The sequence below is a fragment of the Pelobates fuscus genome, chromosome 7 (genome assembly GCF_036172605.1).
Source record: "Pelobates fuscus isolate aPelFus1 chromosome 7, aPelFus1.pri, whole genome shotgun sequence".
NCBI lineage: Eukaryota > Metazoa > Chordata > Amphibia > Anura > Pelobatidae > Pelobates > Pelobates fuscus.
In genome coordinates this window covers 124,893,331-124,913,971 of record NC_086323.1, presented here as the reverse complement: position 1 = coordinate 124,913,971, position 20,641 = coordinate 124,893,331, and the positions used below count along the sequence as shown (strand labels likewise).

Sequence of the window (20,641 nt, the reverse complement as noted above, 5' to 3'; positions counted from 1 at the left end):
GATGGGGATAGGTAACTGTTCTTCTCTAATTACATACAAAAGCATTTGCAATGTCTGTATCAGGTTCAAAATATCTAATACCCCTCTTTCCTCTGCTTGTATCCTTATGTCCATAGTCCCTCTTCCCTTATTCATGTCCCTTTGTCCTCTGGTATACATCTCCTCATATTTTCCTTTTTCTTCTTGCATAATAATTCTGTCCATATCCCTCTGCCCTCTGGTTTTCCTCTCCCTATATTCCCCTCTATCCAGTGGCGGATCCAGAGCCTGATCTTGGGAGGGGCAGTGTATGTGTGTGTGTGGGGCAGTATGTGAATGTGTGGTGAGGAGGGTAGGGGGTCTTTTTTTTTTTATAATTTTTTTAAATAAATACATTTATGTCCCCTCTTCCTTCTTACTTTTACTGAGGGGGGGAATCCCTGGTGATCGCAGTGGTAAGAGTGAACTCTAGCCCGCAGCTCCATGGCTAGAGTTCACTCTCGCGAGATCCGGAGCATTGCCGTGGTAACGGCGGCAACGCTCTATGCTCACGAGAGTAGGACACAGAGGAGATGTACTAGAACTAGAGATGTACTTAACCCTGTAATGTTAAAACTGCATTTCTAAGAATTTTTTTTTTTTTTTTTTTTTAAACTACTGTTTTCCACTGCACCCAGATCACTTCACTGAGCTGAAATAGTTTGGGTGACTATAGTGTCCCTTTACATTTGGAATTCACATTAGGGAATAACCCTGAGAGTTATCCAATAGACTCTGAATGAAAATCCAAATGGAAAAAGTATCTGATCTGGAACAAATTTTCCTAATCTGCCAGGGACAACTTGGCTATTTTATTATCCATGTTTATTAGACTATTCCATTTCTTGTCTATGTTAACGTTCATCCTAAAAAAAAAACAACAAAAAAAAACAGTAAACATTTATATGTAAATAATATTTACTCTCCAACTCCCTGTCCATAATGTGGTTACTGATAGAGAGGTCACAGTGAGTTCTGGGCAAGCAGCACAAGAAGAGCAGGGGAAACGTGTGTTAGCATGCAAGCACACATACACACATGTCCACCAGGTGTCGCTGCTTCCTAGTATATTAAAGCTTTGTTTTTGGTTTTTTGGTTTTTTTTGCCTGTGGTAACTTTTGCAACTTTCTGGGCTGGCAAAAAAAAAAAAAACTATTTAAAGTAGCGGACAAAGTTTATAAGAACCACCCTAAGGTGGCTTTAATATCATGGCAGTCTGTTGGACAAAGTCTAGACCAGAGATGCCAAACCTTCTTCTTAACCCATATATTTGTGAACTACTTTCCCCCAATGTTCACATAGTTTCAATCTGGTTGGGCATTAAGGGAAATGTAGTCCCCAAATCCAAAGGGAGAGTGATTACTAGCAGAGGTATTGGGAAATTACTTCCCTTTGTAGACAAATACATGAATGCAGGCTGAAATGTTCTCCGTGCACATCTGGCCTACAGATGTTGAGTTAACACCATCTGATCTTGTAGTAGAACATACAAGTTATCAAAGTAACCCTGCTGGAGAGAAAATGCTTGATTTGTTTGCTGACATACCCAGAGAGCATTGCAGCAGCCAGGATGAACAGGATTACAAATTCAGATCAACTGCAGGAGCTGCTGTAATAGTGATGTCGAAATGTGGCACCCCTGCTGAGATCTTGGGTTATGTAGATCACAGACAGCTTGGGTGCTAAGGTACCCTTCAATGTTTAACCATTTGTGAAATAGGCAACATAATATATAGCCTGCATACACTAACGTAATTATCGATGCAGTTGTATTAGCTTGGTAAAGGCTACAGTATAACTCCTTCCCTTGCTCCCTATACAACATAAAACTCCAACATTTTAACTCTTCATTGCTCTATATCAACTTTCAATAAAGCCCTCTTAACACTCAATATATCTCCAATTTCTGTACATAGTCTTTCCATATAACTCTTATTGACCCACAAAATTATATAACAATCCTCTTGTTCCACATAAATGTTATATCTCCTCATATAAACTATATACCTCCTCCCATTGCTCATATAAACTATCAGTATAACTCCTCCCACTGCTCCATATAAACTGTCAGTATAGCTCCTCCCATTGCTCCATATAAACTATCAGTATAACAACTCATATAAACTATATAACTCCTCCCATTGCTGTATATAAACTTTCAGTATAACTCCTCTCATTGCTCCATATAAACTATCTGTATAGCTCCTCCCATTGCTCCATATAAACTATCTGTATAGCTCCTCCCATTTCTCCATATAAACTATCAGTATAACTCCTCCCACTGCTCCATATAAACTATCAGTATAGCTCCTCCCACTGCTCCATATAAACTATCAGTATAACTCATCCCATTGCTCTATATAAACTATCAGTATAACTCCTCCCATTGCTCCATATTAACTATCAGTATAGTTCCTCCCACTGCTCCATATAAACTATCAGTATAACTCCTCCCATTCCTCTATATAAACTATCAGTATAACTCCTCCCATTGCTCCATATAAACTATCAGTATAACTCCTCCCATTGCTCCATATAAACTATCAGTATAGCTCCTCCCACTGCTCCATATAAACTATCAGTATAACTCCTCCCATTGCTCCATATAAACTATCTGTATAGCTCCTCCCACTGCTCCGTATAAACTATCAGTATAACTCCTCCCATTGCTCCATATTAACTATCTGTATAGCTCCTCCCATTGCTCCATATAAACTATCAGTATAACTCCTCCCATTGCTCCATATAAACTATCAGTATAACTTCTCCCACTGCTCCATATAAACTATCTGTATAGCTCATCCCATTGCTCCATATAAACTATCAGTATAACTCCTCCCATTGCTCCATATTAACTATCAGTATAAATCCTCCCACTGCTCCATATAAACTATCAGTATAGCTCCTCCCATTGCTCCATATAAACTATCAGTATAGCTCCTCCCACTGCTCCATATAAACTATCAGTATAACTCCTCCCATTGCTCCATATAAACTATCTGTATAGCTCCTCCCACTGCTCCGTATAAACTATCAGTATAACTCCTCCCATTGCTCCATATTAACTATCAGTATAAATCCTCCCACTGCTCCATATAAACTATCAGTATAACTCCTCCCATTGCTCCATATAAACTATCAGTATAACTCCTCCCATTGCTCCATATAAACTATCTGTATAGCTCATCCCATTGCTCTATATAAACTATCAGTATAACTCCTCCCATTGCTCTATATAAACTATCAGTATAACTCCTCCCATTGCACCATATAAACTATCAGTATAACTCCTCCCATTGCTCCATATAAACTATCTGTATAGCTCCTCCCATTGCTCCATATAAACTATCAGTATAGCTCCTCCCATTGCTCCATATAAACTATCAGTATAACTCCTCCCATTGCTCCATATAAACTATCAGTATAACTTCTCCCACTGCTCCATATAAACTATCAGTATAGCTCCTCCCACTGCTCCATATAAACTATCAGTATAGCTCCTCCCACTGCTTCGTATAAACTATCAGTATAACTCCTCCCATTGCTCCATATAAACTATCTGTATAGCTCCTCCCACTGCTCCGTATAAACTATCAGTATAACTCCTCCCATTGCTCCATATTAACTATCAGTATAGTTCCTCCCACTGCTCCATATAAACTATCAGTATAACTCCTCCCATTGCTCCATATAAACTATCAGTATAACTCCTCCCATTGCTCCATATAAACTATCTGTATAGCTCATCCCATTGCTCTATATAAACTATCAGTATAACTCCTCCCATTGCTCTATATAAACTATCAGTATAACTCCTCCCATTGCACCATATAAACTATCAGTATAACTCCTCCCATTGCTCCATATAAACTATCTGTATAGCTCCTCCCACTGCTCCGTATAAACTATCAGTATAACTCCTCCCACTGCTCCATATAAACTATCAGTATAACTCCTCCATCTGCTCCATATAAAATATCTGTATAACTCCTCCCATTGCTCCATATAAACTATCAGTATAGCTCCTCCCACTGCTCTATATAAACTATCAGTATAACTCCTCCCACTGCTCTATATAAACTATCAGTATAACTCCTCCTCTGCTCCATATCAACCAGGCCCGGACTGGCCATCGGGCAAACCGGGCAAATGCCCGGTGGGCCGCGATGGCCACGGGCCGAGGGCGGGGGGATCCAGCCGGTCTATGCAGGGCCGGCGCTATCTGAGCGCCGGCCCCGCTGTGTTGCATGTAGGGCCGGTGGGGAGATCAAAGATCTCCCTCACCGGCCCACATGCTGTCAAATGCGGCCGCCGGCTGGGAGAGAGAGGGAGGGAGCCAGCCTGGAGAGGCGGACCCGGCGGAGCTCTAACTTGCAGCTCCGCCGGGTTTCTCGCGAGATCCTGGCCGTTGCCATGGCAACCGGCCGGGTCTCGCGAGAGTGAACTCTAGCCCCACAGATAGAGTTCACTTACCACGAGGACCACCAGGGATGGATGTCAGCACCCCCCCCCCCCCCCCCCTTCCAGGCTACAGGTAAGAAGGGAGGGGGGGATATAATCTTTTTTTTATTTTTTATTTAATAATAACAAAAAACCTCAATATCGGCATTTACCTGCCTCCCCCCAATACACAATCCTTGCAAACACACACATCACCCTCACCCAGCACCCTAACACTCACCCAGCACCCTAACACTCACACAGCACCCTAACATTCACCCAGCACCCTAACATTCACCCAGCACCCTAACATACTCACCCAGCACCCTAACACTCACCCAGCACCCTAACACTCACCCAGCACCCTAACACTCACCCAGCACCCTAACATACTCACCCAGCACCCTAACATACTCACCCAACACCCTAACACTCACCCAGCACCCTAACATACTCACCCAGCACCCTAACACTCACCCAGCACCCTAACACTCACCCAGCACCCTATCACTCACCCAGCACCCTAACACTCACCCAGCACCCTAACATACTCACCCAGCACCCTAACATACTCACCCAACACCCTAACACTCACCCATCACCCTAACATACTCACCCAGCACCCTAACATACTCACCCAGCACCCTAACACTCACCCAGCACCCTAACACTCACCCAGCACCCTAACATACTCACCCAGCACCCTAACACTCACCCAGCACCCTAACATACTCACCCAACACCCTAACACTCACCCAGCACCCTAACATTCACCCATCACCCTAACATACTCACCCAGCACCCTAACGCTCACCCAGCACCCTAACATACTCACCCATCACCCTAACATACTCACCCATCACCCTAACATACTCACCCATCACCCTAACATACTCACCCAGCACCCTAACGCTCACCCAGCACCCTAACGCTCACCCAGCACCCTAGCTCAAACAGCACCCTAGCTCAAACAGCACCCTAACACTCACACAGCACCCTCACTCCCATAGCACCCTTACACACACAGCACCCTCACACAGCACCCTAACACACACACATCACCTTCGCACAGCACCCTAACACATAGCACCCACACACAGTGCCCACACACACAGCGCCCTCACACACATACTGCACCCTCACACACACATAGTGCACCCTCCCACACACACAGCACCTTCCCACACACACTATACTCCTCACAAATGCACACTACACCCCTCACACACACAGCAGCCCCCAAACACGCTGCATCACTCACACACACACTCACTAGATCTCCTATACGCACTCCTTCACACACACTAGATCCCCTACACACAGACGCTGCACCACCTACACACACACACTACATTTCTGACATACACACTCTGGATACCCTATGCACACACTAGATTCCATTTAAGCAAACACATAGTGTCTCCATAAATGGGATACCGTGAGTATCCCAATTATGGAAACCCCTGAGACAAGTTTCAAGCAAACACAACGCAAGCATGTTATTAAATTTGCTTGCGCTGTGCAGAACAAATACAGGGCCCTTTTCTCATGCCCTGGAAGAGCATTGAACCAACATGCATTGGGGATGACAAAACACACCCTATCTGGCCCCGCCCCCTTTTCAGTGGGCCGCTGTGAATAAAAAATGCCCGGGCCGAATTTTTTCCCCAGTCCGGCCCTGATATCAACTATCAGTATAACTCCTCCCATTGCACCATATAAACTATCAGTATAACTCCTCCCACTGCTCCATATAAACTATCAGTTCAACTCCTCCCATTGCTCTATATAAACTATCAGTATAACTCCTCCCATTGCTCCATATAAACTATCAGTATAATTCCTCCCATTGCACCATATAAACTATCAGTATAACTCCTCCCATTGCTCCATATAAACTATCAGTATAACTCCTCCCATTGCTCCATATAAACTATCAGTATAATTCCTCCCATTGCACCATATAAACTATCAGTATAACTCCTCCCACTGCTCCATATAAACTATCAGTTCAACTCCTCCCATTGCTCTATATAAACTATCAGTATAACTCCTCCCACTGCTCCATATAAACTATCTGTATAGCTCCTCCCATTGCTCCATATAAACTATCAGTATAACTCCTCCCATTGCTCTATATAAACTATCAGTATAATTCCTCCCATTGCACCATATAAACTATCAGTATAACTCCTCCCATTGCTCCATATAAACTATCAGTATAATTCCTCCCATTGCACCATATAAACTATCAGTATAACTCCTCCCACTGCTCCATATAAACTATCAGTTCAACTCCTCCCATTGCTCTATATAAACTATCAGTATAACTCCTCCCATTGCTCCATATAAACTATCAGTATAACTCCTCCCATTGCACCATATAAACTATCAGTATAACTCCTCCCATTGCTCCATATAAACTATCAGTATAGCTCCTCCCATTGCTCCATATAATACACTATATATCCCCCATGTGTTCTATAAACTCTCTCCCTATTACTGTCTCCATTTCTTGACAATGCTCCTGCCCCCTCTATTCATCTGCTGTGCCTTCATGTCAATCTGCATATCCTCCCTTCTCCTCCAAGGCTTCTATAATTCCTCTAGACTGCAACTCAATGGTTAATCCAAACCTTGAATAAAGTGAGTGAAATCCATTGGAAAATGCATGTACTTGTTAATGGGATAATCCCAGCAGAAAGAGGATTACTGTTACTGCAACCACTAAAATACTCCCCCCCAGGGTATATATTGTTATAACTAGACCCCTATCTACTTATTCTCATTTTTTTATATATATATTTTCTCTTTTCTCCTGCCCTTACTTTATTCATTCTTCCTTTCTTTCCCCTCCATACTCCATCCCCCCATCCCTTTTACTCCTTACCCCCTTTAATGCCCCCTTCCAGTGCTGTACCCTCTACTTTACTTAACCCTTTATGCCCCACTGCATGCGATCCCTTCACAGCTGATATGATCAGTCCTACATAGCTGGTTAAACATCGAGATTTGTTCTCTCTTTAACAAATGAATATATATTTATTTATTAAAATATCTAATTCCCATGTTTCTCATATTCTTCAATAGCCCCCTTAACCCCAGCCATTGACCAACCATTTCAGTAAATCTATAGCAGCAGACTTTCTCAAGTAAGAAAGAGTTAACACTATGCTTTGCTTCTATTTCCAGACTCCCCCTCTTTTTTCTTTCTAAGTCCCTCTGATATTTTCCATGTGAAATAACCTCTAATTTAATTACACAGCCCCCCTCCTCTTCTCCCCAATTTATACCCCAGATCAGATTTCTTCATATTGCTCTTTACTATCCCCAAATCCTAGGGGTGTGAATTAGGTCCAGTCATTGGCTGCTTGTTCAGACAGGAGGGCTGTTGGGAGGGGCTAGGCTGAAGCCTTAAGGCAAATTTTGGATGAGAAAGGGTTCAGAAGAGAAGTTTGATTAGAGAGACGAACACATCTTGCAATGCAGCCAAGAGGATTTGGAGCACAGTCCAAATAGTAACTATTACTCTTCACCCCAGTCACAGGTCCACTGGTTACTGCTGGGTCTGTGGATTTGTGGGGTATGCAGAAGACAAGGCTGGACTCACTCACCCTTCAGCTGAGATCAGAGTTGGTAAGTTGTGTTAAAGGGACAATGTGGGTATATTACAATGTATCACAAAGTGTTGGTGTGCCTTGCTGAACTGGTTCCGGGTGGAACTGTAAAATGTCAGAATATTAATGTTACTATGCAATGATTAGGATATTTTATTGATCCAGTGAGCAGTGATAAAGACAGGATTAGACATTAATCCACAGTTGACTTGTGATTTAATGCATGATTTATTAATGGAATGGGTAATATGCTGATCCAGGCTCAATTTAAAAAAAAAATAATCAAAATAAATTCATTTCCCTGTGTATTTTAGAAAACAGACATAAAAGGTTGCAATTGGGATTATTGAATTCAATGATAACCTAACTACTGTAAATTTCCTTATATTTAATATCTCTGCTTGTTATTATGGGAAGGTCTTTAATCCTGTACAGTTGTTGCATTACAGATGTTTTTCAACTACATTTCCCACGATGCTCAGCCAACCTTTTACTAGCTGAGCTTCCCGGGGAATGTTTTCACAGAAATCTGCAGTGCCACAATGTGAAATTCACCAACATCAGGGAGAAGCATGGGCATGTTGTGAGTGTGGTGCCGTGTTAGTCCAAAGCATGTAGTCTATAGCCCTGCTTGTGGCTGTAGATGATGAGAGCTGTATGCAGTTTAGCCAGAGATGCAGATGAAGATTTAAGCCTCTGTGATCAGCCGCAGCTTGCCAGGCAGGACATAAGCAGAGCAAGCACATGCATGCCCAGTGTATACATCTGTGATGATCAATTTTCACATCTCCAAACAATCACTGCCATTTTCCCTGCCAAAGAAAATAGACGATTGCAGGGAATGTGACTGCATGTAATGGGGAGTTTGTAAAGGCCATATATATTGCAATGGATTTTTGCTGTGCATGTATCCTCCATAGATTTTCCTAATATTGCACCAGTGAGGGCTTCTACGAAACAAGTTGTGTATAAAGATTTTGCCTGGCCATTGCCATTTCGTGTTAATGTGGTTTTACCCCATCTGTTTCTAAACAATTAATACTATACCAGACCTTGCACTAAACTCCAAATTGTAATAAACTAAATTCCAAAAGGCAAAACTGAGATAATCCGAACTGGGATTATAGCCGAGTTGGATCATTTTCCCACATCTGCTATTTTGGCCCTATTTTTGCCTTTCAAATTATAGATTTGTACAATTCTGAGATTTTACAAATAAAAGCTTTATTAAATCCACCCATTGTGCAAATTTGGAATTACTACAATTTTGCTGTCAGAGCAAACTTTTTCTGATAGTTTCAGCGTCAATCGCTACACATCATTTTTTCCATTTCTTTCTACCTGTAAGTAGTTGTATCAATTGCTCTAATGACCTCAAACCATCTTTGATTAGTTAATCCATTTATCTACGACTTTTGTCAGAGCTTTTTAGTATAGCACCAACCTATTCTGCAGTGTTGTACTTGTCCTCCTCTTTGTAGTCACCCAATCATTTTTGCTGAGCCTTCTCCCCTTCTCTGTGCCAACAACCCCATTCTTTCCTACCCAAACTTCCCTCATAAACGGCCAGCATGGATGTGATTTTTTAAACGGTGTTGTTGACGAAGTGGTTAAACATTAGCGTAGATAGTAAGAGAGGTTTTAGCAGTGTGAGTGCATGTTAGAACAGGCAGGAAACGCTGTGCACACTGAAAGAATGTCTGTTCAGGAGGTGTCAGGGATCAGGCGGTTTATATTCTACAATATTTCATGATCTAACATTATCTGCTGCTCAGATAAGGGACATGCAGACATCTGTGCATCTTTTTTTTTTTTAATCTGGGTCCCATGCAGGCATGTTAATGAAAAGTGTAACCATGTCCGCTATACTGTAAGATTTACATTAAAATCATGAAGTATAGATATGGACGTGTGAAAATGTTCATGTCTGCATCTGTCTACATGTTCGCACTAAACTGGGAATTGTGCAGAACTGACAAGAGAACTGTGAATTGCTTGGCAAAGAACCAAACTGCAAAAATATCTGATTTAGTTTTTGCAAACGCGTTATTTTGCCATAAATCTTGCAATTCCTTTGTCGATTCACCACCGTTCCATGTTTAGTAAAAAAAAACTAGAGTGTGATTTAATTTCATGACTTCCTACTCAGACTCAAAGCACAGTAGTCCTCCCTGTGGCCTGTGATGCTATTTCTGGACCACATGTTCCACTAGTTAAAGTCTAATGACATGATGGCTAAAAATGGAACTTCAAATGTTTCTAAAATGCATTTCACATGATGCCTTGTGTTGACTAGGCATCATGGGAAGTGCCTTTAATTTTTTAACATGCATCTCTTTACCATAACCCATTGGCCAGGTATAACACCTAGTAATCATGTAAATTGGTTCTGTATTGCCAAATGCTGGTTTCTCCGTGTTATTTATTGCCCCAGGGCTATGTGTAAATAAGTCTGTGTGCTGTGCAAACACTCCCATCTCTACTCTAGGAGCTGCAAGGCCAATAACTCACTTGTCTTAAGGAATTAGAATGTTAGTTTTTGGTTTGTGGACCTGAGGTTTAATCTCCAACAGACAGCATCCAGGGTTGTCTCTGGAATAAGCTGACTAGGTCTGGATAATAAAAAAATATTTGTCTTGTCATAGATACAGTGAGACTTTTTTAAATCAAAAAAATAGAGTTGTTAAAGTGATGCAAAGACTATGGAAACTGATGATTGGTCCAGAATTGTAACTTTACACCAGAATCTACTCCAATCTGTTTTCCAAAAACTTAGCTACTTTGTCTCTCCCAGTAGGCTCTGCCTCCTCTCTAAACTACTGCATTTCCGGTATCATATTTATTTCACATATAAAATGCTTTTGCGTATCTGAAGGCATGGGCAGAGGATGTATTGTGCCCTAACTTGCACTGAACTGGCATAAAACCTGGATATACAAAAATAACTTAATCATAGTGAGAACACTGCGCCCAGTCATACTTGTAATGAGATTTCCAGCACCTGTGGCAGGAATTAGGGATCAGCCCAGTGTGGGGGCGGCATGTGTCACTGGGGTAAGGGATGACAGGGATCTGAGCAACAAAGGAGAGGAAAGCATTCTGGGGCAGGAGTGGGGGACAGGATACAAAGATAGATAGATAGATAATGCATTAAGATGTAGGATCAGATAGATAAAGCTAAATACAAGTAGCAGGATACAGACTGGTGTACAATAATGTGGAATACACTGGGAATCTATACATTATAATGATAGATATTGATAAGTTGATCTGAGGAACAAAGCTAGCATTAATCATAAGATACAATCAGAAAAAGATGGCTAGAATTAGCAAATGATGGACTAGATCAAAAGAATTTGGTGGAGAGACAGATCATATCATTTCTGTACATCTAGACAGAATAAATAGTGTTAATATAGCTTTAGAGAGAGAGAGCAAAAAATATTCTATTGAAAAACCAGAGATGGTCAAATGCCTAATAAATGTTAAAATTAACCCATTACAAATATATACATGGCCACATACTCCCAAACCCATTACAAAAGTAAAAATAATGACATATCCTACATATGAATTTAGTGACATATCCTACATATGATGCAGGTTAAGCAGGGAAACGAAATACAACTGTTCGCTTGCTTTGCATTTGTTTAGAGAGGTCACGCAGGGTTAATAAATGCACAATTACTGATGTTCTGGAGGAGGGGTGAGGGGACTTAACCCAGGCAGTCGATGACCAGGCAGTATTATCAACATAAAGAATTAGAAATGAATGGTTAATTGCATAGAAAGAAACATTAAAAATCTTGATCTTTTATTTATAATTTACTCGACGCACATCATCCTATAGATATAACACTGTGGGGTTTATTCACGAATTGGGAATTGCTAATTTTTTACCAAATTGGAAAAATTCTCCAATTCATATAGTTTTCCAGCCCCTTGCATATGGCGTATAATTGTCTGGACCTGTGCTGATATTGTATGTGAAATACAAACAGGCTCTTCTAATAAGATGGAGCCAGTCTTTGAACATTGTCCCTGGTTGACACTAATTTTGAGACACGTTTCCTGGGAGGAAAAAAAAGGCCAGATCGAGACAGATGTTGTGCAGATGGAAGTCAAAAAACAGGCAAAGCAAATGGTCCAGGGGAGTGTGCATTAAGAGTGAGGATGGAGAAACTGGACAGACAGAGGCAGACAGATTAGTATTCCTCCCTGGCAGATGAATGGTTAACTGGCTCTGGTGTCCGGGTCGCCTGTTCTTATAGCCTGGGGCTAAGTGTTGTGTGCTTATTGTGTAGGCTCGTGTATCTGCTTGTTCCCTGTGGGGAAGGGGGATGGTTTAGGAATATGCATTTAAAAGCCTCACCTCCTTCCCCTGTGGTTAGGTGGGGAGAGGGGGATAAGAAATGCCTAAGGGTATGTATTTCTTGGACTACTACCAACCCCCAATGCTCTCGGGCGTGTGCCAAAAATCAAGGCACGCTGTTGTTGGCCCAATCACCCCTCATTTAAACCAGCTAAGGCATGCCCTAGCTTCTAGTCTAGACTTCAAGAGGATTGTACGCTATTAGCAGAGCATTCAATCAAACAATACCGGGGTAATGAGAAATCTGGGAGGTGGAATATTATAGAAAACAGGTAGATGAGGTAAGATGGCACAGCAAAGGCATTGCTAGATGGTGTGCCAACGTAATGTGCTATGGGGAACTTTGGAAAATGGGGCACAGAATCAACCTTACAATGGTAGCATAATAGGGTACAACGTAAAATGCTCCACTTAGAACTTGGGGTTACGTAGCAGAATGGGAATTTACACAGGACATTAAAAATGGGACAAATCAGAACAATATTTTATTCATAAGTGTATTAATTTTCATTTACTATTTAATTCATAACAATATTCGTATTGTGCATAGATTATTTACGGAACAGTGAGTTGTAGTTGTATTGCAAATTTTAGTATAGAATTCCTGAATTTTCACTTAAAATGCATATTTCCAATTTCAGTTCCACACAGTATCCAGCTTGGTGAAATATCCTCTTAAAGACTGTTTGTTAGGTCTCACTGCAGGATAATAAAGCACTCCAAGTCATTGATTTTTTTATGAATTTATATACACCGTCCTCTTACATATTCTCACTCTCTCTTTCCAGCTGTACATGAAGGAGTCTGGTTCCTCTCTCACTGCACAAATGGAGTGTATGTTTCGTGTCCTCCAGGACTTAAAGCGTTCTTCACCACCTTCACCTGTGGATAAAGAGGAGACACCGGTGCCGCCTCTTCGCAGAGTTCTCAAACGAGATCACCGTCCTGGTCACCGAACATCTGACTTATCTGAAGCAGACTCTGCATGTTGTATGGATCTCCCAAGTGAAACATCTCCAGTGACTTGTGGGCAACGGGGACTGGAATGGGACTCAGGATATTCTGAAGTGTCTGGGGGCTCTTTGCGGGGAGAGGAAGAGGAGGAGGAAGAAGAAGAAGTAGAGAAGATTCCCGCTCCTCCTGTAATGCGACGGAATCTTCTTCCCCCTTGTCAGCGCCTCTCCTCTGCTGGACCTCTCCGTCCAAGCCAAGGGAGGGTACGGCCCAAGTCCACATCAGATGTTTGCTTAGAACAATGGGGGGGTATCGGAATGGGAGTTGGTTCTCAGGACTGGACAGGATGTCTTCTTTCCCAGTGCCGAAGTCGCCAACCATTGGTTTTAGGGGACAATAGCTTTGCAGACTTGGTCAAGCAATGGATGGACTTGCCAGAAAAAGGGGAGGAAGATGAGAGACGGGCCAGAGATGCTAGTAAATGGTTAAACAAGCCCCATGGTTTCCTAGTCAGCCTGTCTGGTAATGTGAAAAGGCGGCTTGGCAATATATCCAGAACTCGAGGCCGCCCGGAACAAGAAAGTGTCAAAAGACTATCTTGTCCCCAGTTGGGCTGCCGGCCACTCTCTCTGTACTATCACCAGTCTCTTTCAGATATTGCAGAGGCATCTACGGGCCTATTACACTGCCGCAGCAGGCAGCCAATCATATGCAGCGACAATGCAAGATTCCTATAGTACTCAGCCTTATATGGACACTGCACTCATGGTATGTGTGTATTTAAATATATACATATGTAATTATATATGAAATATATACATATGCATATATAAAATAAACCTAAGAAGCATTTGTTTATATACATACATATATAAATAATTGTGTATATATACAGTTTTTTTATTATCGTATTTTATATTTTACTATTTTTTTAATAAAATTATTTGAAAACTAAGAACGTATATGTCTTTTTCATGAGAATTGTACATTATGAAGTTGAACGCAAAATAAAATATGTACCAGTGGCTGCTGAGCATGAACAAGGATGCGACATGGCAGTATATTGAACTTGGTAATATGTACAAGGTCTTCACTGTGTCTGATAACATGAAATCATGTCCTTAATGTCAAATATTATGGAAAAAGGGTATTCTTTTCTCTCGGGCCTCTTTTTGACTGAGTAAGAAAGCACAGTTAGTCTGCTGGAAAAGCTTTTGGAAGAAAACGTGCAGACGGTAATGCTTGCTGCCATAGTGCTGTATGCTACTTGTCCTTAGACCATCTGCAGTGAACTTTCTGCATGTTGTACAAAAAGGATGAGACTGTGTCTTTAAAGGGGCACTCTAAGTACCATTACCACTAGAGCTTTTTATATAGTGGTTCTGGTTCAATGTAAAGTTTGGATTTACTTACCAACTTTTTGTCTTTGCTGTTCTTATCCCATCAATCCTTTCAATGGCTGTTCCTCACTTGCACCCTTACCTCTTATCAGGTATGGCTGTGTCACCTATACATCCATATTTCAACCTGACTGTCTCTCCTTGGCAATAACAATATCCTCGCCCATATTAGCTTCCCCTAGTTCTCTGTAGGTCCATGGTGACCATCTCCAGCTCACTGCATGCTCATTCAAATCCCACTCCTCCATGCTCCATGTCTCCATAAAACCCCACTCCAGAACCCTCTGTTGCCACTGTCCTTCCAACACCCTGTCTTCAAAAAAGCCCACACCAGATGCCTCCAGGCCCTTTGCCCCAACACTCCTGTCTCCATAAAAGGTCACTCCAGATCCACCTGCATATTTCAACCCACTTCTGTTCCCATAATCCACTATCCTTGTTGCCTTTATGCCCCAATACTACATTTGTATCTGATTCATCCCCTTCCAGTTAAATCTCTACATTTTTGGTAAGTCAGAGCATACTTATTGCCAAGTCACCTAGGTATAGGTCATACTTATGTGCTGATATGACACAATGTCATTACAACTGTCTTGGCATTTCTGTCTAGGTAATGATTCCATGTGGTTCTAAAGTGTCTGCAACGAGGGACATCTAGAACACAAAAATGCTTCACAGTAGTTTGTTCGCTATACTGAAACAAGCTAGAAAATTGTCCAGCTTGCCCTAAATATCCAGTAGTCATCTTCACCTCAGCTATAGGACAACAATGAATCACCTACCATATAGAGGTAGTCTGTATGATATTGTGGGAGCCTATTACAAATCTCCATAAAAACTTGTACTTCTGCTTTGGTTTTGCATTACCCATGGATGGATAGTGTACTTTGTTACAGATATTTTTGTACAGGTTAATGAGGAGGTGCCCATTTATTTAAGCCAGGTTCCTCCCAATTCAATGCAGTCATTGTTCTTTCCGTGGGTCCATAGCAATGTTGTATCCTTGAATATGTTGCCATGAAGAGGTCATTGCCGGAGTACCAGAGGAAAACATATTTCAATAGAGAGGAAAAGCTCAGAAGTGGGGGGGGGCTGCAATATCCAGAGCTAATATCAGCAAGGACCACATGAAAACAAACTTATAACTTGAGTATGAAAGAAAATTGAAGGTCGAACCAAGTTTCAGGTTCTAAAAAAAAAGAAAAATTAAACCAGATCTTATCCTGTTCAGCATTTTCCTGCTTGTCACACCAATGTTGCACGAGAAGCATTTGAAAACATTTCTTTACATTTGGTTTGTCTCAACAGAATATTGCGAGTTCTATAAGACTTTTTCACAGCTCCAATTCTTGATGACATCACCCACATAATAGAGTTTACTTATTCCAAGTTGACGGTAGCTGTTTTCAACGGGGGGATGCGGGGGGGGGGGGGGGGGAGGGGGGAAAGGACAATTGCCCTGTGTGCTGGTATGGTTTTAACCGTATGGAACACCAATCTTTCCTTCTCACCACAAGGGTTAAATGAAATAGGTTTCAGACAGATTTCTACAAAGCATTTCTAAGACTAGATTCTTTCTGTGCACCTCTGTTTGTCTGGTGAATTGCCAAATCTACTGATGGAGATTGTGTGCTGCAACTAAAGAGCATTATGGGAGATGTAGTCCACGACATGTGGAGTGCCGAATAGTTGTCTACCGCTGCAGGAGAGCCAGGGGTGGACTTGGATCATCCATAGACTTAAGGGGAGATTTAGCACGGAAAAGAACACAGGCTTTTCTAAGACACAGTGCAAAAACAAGAAGCCATCACCATGGAAACCAATACTATATCGCACCATTTATCTCCAGTAAAGTACTTGATTTCTTTAAACTTAGTTTTTCCCCCCATTATTTTGTTATTAAGACGTTCCACTCATAACACATGTTTTTTAAAGAGATTGTAAACTGATGAATCCATACATTCCACTTCCCGGAGGAGTTTTATTCAGAGGAAGGTGAATAAGACCCTAGATATTAAATATTTCTTGGTAATGCAAAATGCAGCTTTGCGAGTGAAAGAGTTAAATTTCTATGTACCAGATGTGCTTGTTGTTCGCTGCTCTGTCGCTGAAGGATTTGATGATGGAGTGAGGCCCGGCACACTGTTGTTAGGACATATTGAAGTGGTTCATGTATCTCACCTCTGCTTAGCCTGCACTGTATCTGCTATAATTAGGTCTCTTTATGAATTACTTCCTGTGTCCGAGCTGCTGCAAAGAGGTGATTAACCCCTTGACAGGGCCCAGCACAGATAAGAAATTAACCATAGGGCAGGCTGAGGAAGGAAACCCTAACATGAAGAGATAAGAGGCCTTGGTCAGTGTGTACAGGCCGCAGTACTATAATCTTCAAAGTTTCTTGCGTAATTTCAGAATCGAAAATATCTTACGTAACAGTTTTCTTCATAATATTCCTACAGTGGTGTTGATTCTCATTCAGTCTAAGATTTTGCTTACTGAGAGCCTCCTACTTTTGATAGACTGCAATACCCATCATCCCTAGATTGCTACATGGCTTTTGTTGCTATTCAGTGATCAACAGATGAGTTTTCTGCATCACTACCTCACTACCTGATCATCAACTACTGTTTTAATTTAATAACGGTAGTTTTTTTTTCTCAAATTGTTTCATCTAGGCAAAAAAGAGTGCAAAGTACAATTATTGTAAGCCCAAACTTTCTAAATCAGATGATTTAGGCCTTTCAAAATATTAACTCTTAAATAAGTCACTAGACCAGGGATGGCCAAAAGATGGATACCCGTTAAAGCAGCACTGTCACCTGTAGAGTCTTCGCATTTTTTGTAAAGATCCCCAAGAGGACATGTCTACATGTGTAGTTGTGGCCAGGTTGTAACAGTTAGTGAGGTTTTTTTTTTTACGTTAAAGAGACACTGTTACTTCTGAGTATTTTATGAAGATATAGGGTGAGAAATTAAACATTTTGCAGCTTTAATTACCTAATTGAAAATATTTTTTCTTGAATAGAGATAGGGGAAGCTTGCCAAAGGCAATAGATATTCACCATATAGTGTGTACATATGGCATACAAGCAGCTGTATGCAGGACCGCCATCAGGGCATGACATCCATGACGGTTGTCATAGGCCTGGCGGTCCTGGGGGCCCCGGACTGCTGGGGAAGATCCGTGACCCACATTGCCTGTTTACACACATATATATATATATATATAGAGAGAGCGAATACCTCCATATATATGTGTACCTGTGGGTCCCCGGCTACCTGTTTGTTGCAGAGGGGGCCCAGCATAATCTGGCTTCACTTCCCAGGAGCTCCCCTGTTTCTAACGATTCTGAGTTCCGTGGCGGTCAGAGCGCTGCCACGGGTCACCATGGCATCGCTCCGCACGGCATGCAGGCTGCGAGAGTTAGACACAGAGGAACTGCTGGAAGTGGAGTCAGAATGTGCTGGGCCCCCTCTGCAGAGACCAGTGGCTGGCTCTGAGGACCAAGCCACCAGACCACCAGGGAATGCAATCTCCCCGCTCTCTGGCCAGGTAAGGGGGGACTAGAACAAAATGTTAAAAAATAAAAGGTTTCAATTTTTTTTTACAAAATTAAAATGTGTCCCCCCCCACATTTTACACACACATTACATACCTACACAAACACACACTGCATGCATTCACTATACACACATACTACACAAACACACACACACTCTGCATTCATTATATACACACTCTACATCAACTACACTTCTCATTCACTATACACACTGCATCTAGTACACACATCCACTCGACAAACACACACTCTGCATTTACTATACACACACTACACAAACACACACTCTGCATCTAATATACACCTCATACATTATACAAACGCACAATCTGCATCCACTTTACACACTGCATCCATTACACACACACACCGCATCTACTTTACACACGCACTCTGCATCCACTATAAACATTCTACATCCACTATACACACACCACAATCAGTACACACACTGCATCCCTGTGGGCGGACTCAGGGGCGGGCCTGTGGGCAGACTCGGACCTTAAGCTGTTTCAGGGGCCCAAATATTTCTAATGGCAGCCCTGGTTGTATGGATAAGAGGAAGCATAGCTGTCCACAAGCTCTATTTGAGCAGGGGGCTAGACTTTAATAGATGTACCAATTTTTTTCACACTGATGCTATTATAACCACAGAATGCAGGTAGAGATGGAGAGTGTGTGTATCTGAGGGGTGGCAACATGTAAAAGCATCATATGCAGATTTCACAATCTCATTAACTTAGTACGTGTGGTGAAAAAATTGTGAGAAAGATAGAGAAGGGCTGTGTAACATGCTGCACTAGTTGCTGTAAACAACCCAATAGCTGAGCTCCTTCATGTCTTTTTAGTCTGTTTGCAAGCTATTTTGATCCTACCACAGAGCCGTGAATTGGCACCAGGTTGTGATTTTGAGGTCCTTGGTCAATGCCCAATTTGTCCAAGTGCTCAGATGGCCTCTGCATATAGGCAACACATTGAAATATGCACATTAAATACATTAACATGATAATAAATAAGAGAATGGTGGCATGTCCTGACTCGGTGTTGCCCCAGTCCTACTCTTAACGGGACACTCCAGACCCCTAAAGCACATAGATTGCTGAAGTGCTTTATATATGAAGAGTGTGTCCTATTTTTCATTTTGCAAAAAGTGCAGATTTCAATAGAAATGTACACTTTTATAAATTAACCTGGTTACACACCGTTGGCTTTCAAGCAGATGGCCAGTAAGGTTACTTCCTGGTTTGGTTAGCTCAGTGGAGCTAAACTCACGAGGCAGCAATTGCCCAGAGCACCTGCCTTACAAAGACTTCTCATTGAGCTGCATTGGGAAATATGTGATTGGACACCCATAGAGAGTCTGGGCAGGGTTAAAAGTGGAGAGCTTGTAAAGGCAGCAGACAAGAGAACTGCAGGTTTTGCAAGCTGATTTTATATATATCCCAATTAAAAAAGGCAGAGTAAAGCAGTAAGGGTTATTATAACCGCAAACAATATATATTTTTTAAAACACAGTTTTTTTTTCTGTTGAAGTTGCATTTTAACCTACCCTAAAACCTCTGTATAGTATATGTTTGGGTGCCTGGAGTGACCTTTTAATATATACATGGTAAGCTGATTAGAAGATAATTGCCTTAATGTAGCACATATTACTAAAGAGGGATAGGTGTGGTTGTTTGGCAGGCACTAGATTAGCATGAATAAGGCAAAATAACCCTTGAAAGAACTTGCTCACTGAGATGTTATCACCAATTCTGAGATCCTTTCATGGACTTTGCATTGTATTTTGACATCCTTGGGCACAAAACGCAAATAAAAAATAATAAAAAAAATCCCAAAGCTGACCTGCCTGAAATTACCTGCTTTGGCCTACTGCATGCATTTGGATGTCCTATAACATGGAAAGGGAAATAGTATAAGATATTCTGGGGAAATGTTATAAAAAAAGGAGCAAGTGTCGCATTGGCTTCCATAATGATTACTTTACATTTAACACTTTGAGAATAGTTGTTTCACAGCTTTTCACTGTTTGCTAAAATAATGATGACTTAAGTAACTATATGTTTTGTGTGTGTGCTGTTCCTTAAAAGGAAACTATAGTCACCAGAACTACAACTTAATGTAGTTCTGGTGAGTATAGTCAGTCCCCGCAGTCATTGTTATGTAAACACTGCCTTTTCGGCATCATCTGTAGTTTACATTGCTCCCTCGGGACACCTCCTGTAGGAGTCACTCAGGCAGCCACTAGAGGTGCTTCCTGGGTCAGTACTGCACAAC

General features: G+C 41.6%; 1 protein-coding gene across 1 annotated transcript; it reads left to right on the top strand.

Moving 5' to 3' along the window:
- Positions 1 to 7,917: 7,917 nt before the first annotated feature.
- Positions 7,918 to 14,244, top strand: INKA1 (inka box actin regulator 1). Its single transcript, XM_063427465.1, has 2 exons — positions 7,918 to 8,094; positions 13,236 to 14,244. Exons 1-2 carry the CDS (start codon positions 8,044 to 8,046, stop codon positions 14,136 to 14,138), a joined length of 954 nt encoding a protein of 317 aa, XP_063283535.1. The 5' UTR covers positions 7,918 to 8,043; the 3' UTR covers positions 14,139 to 14,244.
- The last annotated feature ends 6,397 nt before the right edge of the window (positions 14,245 to 20,641 follow it).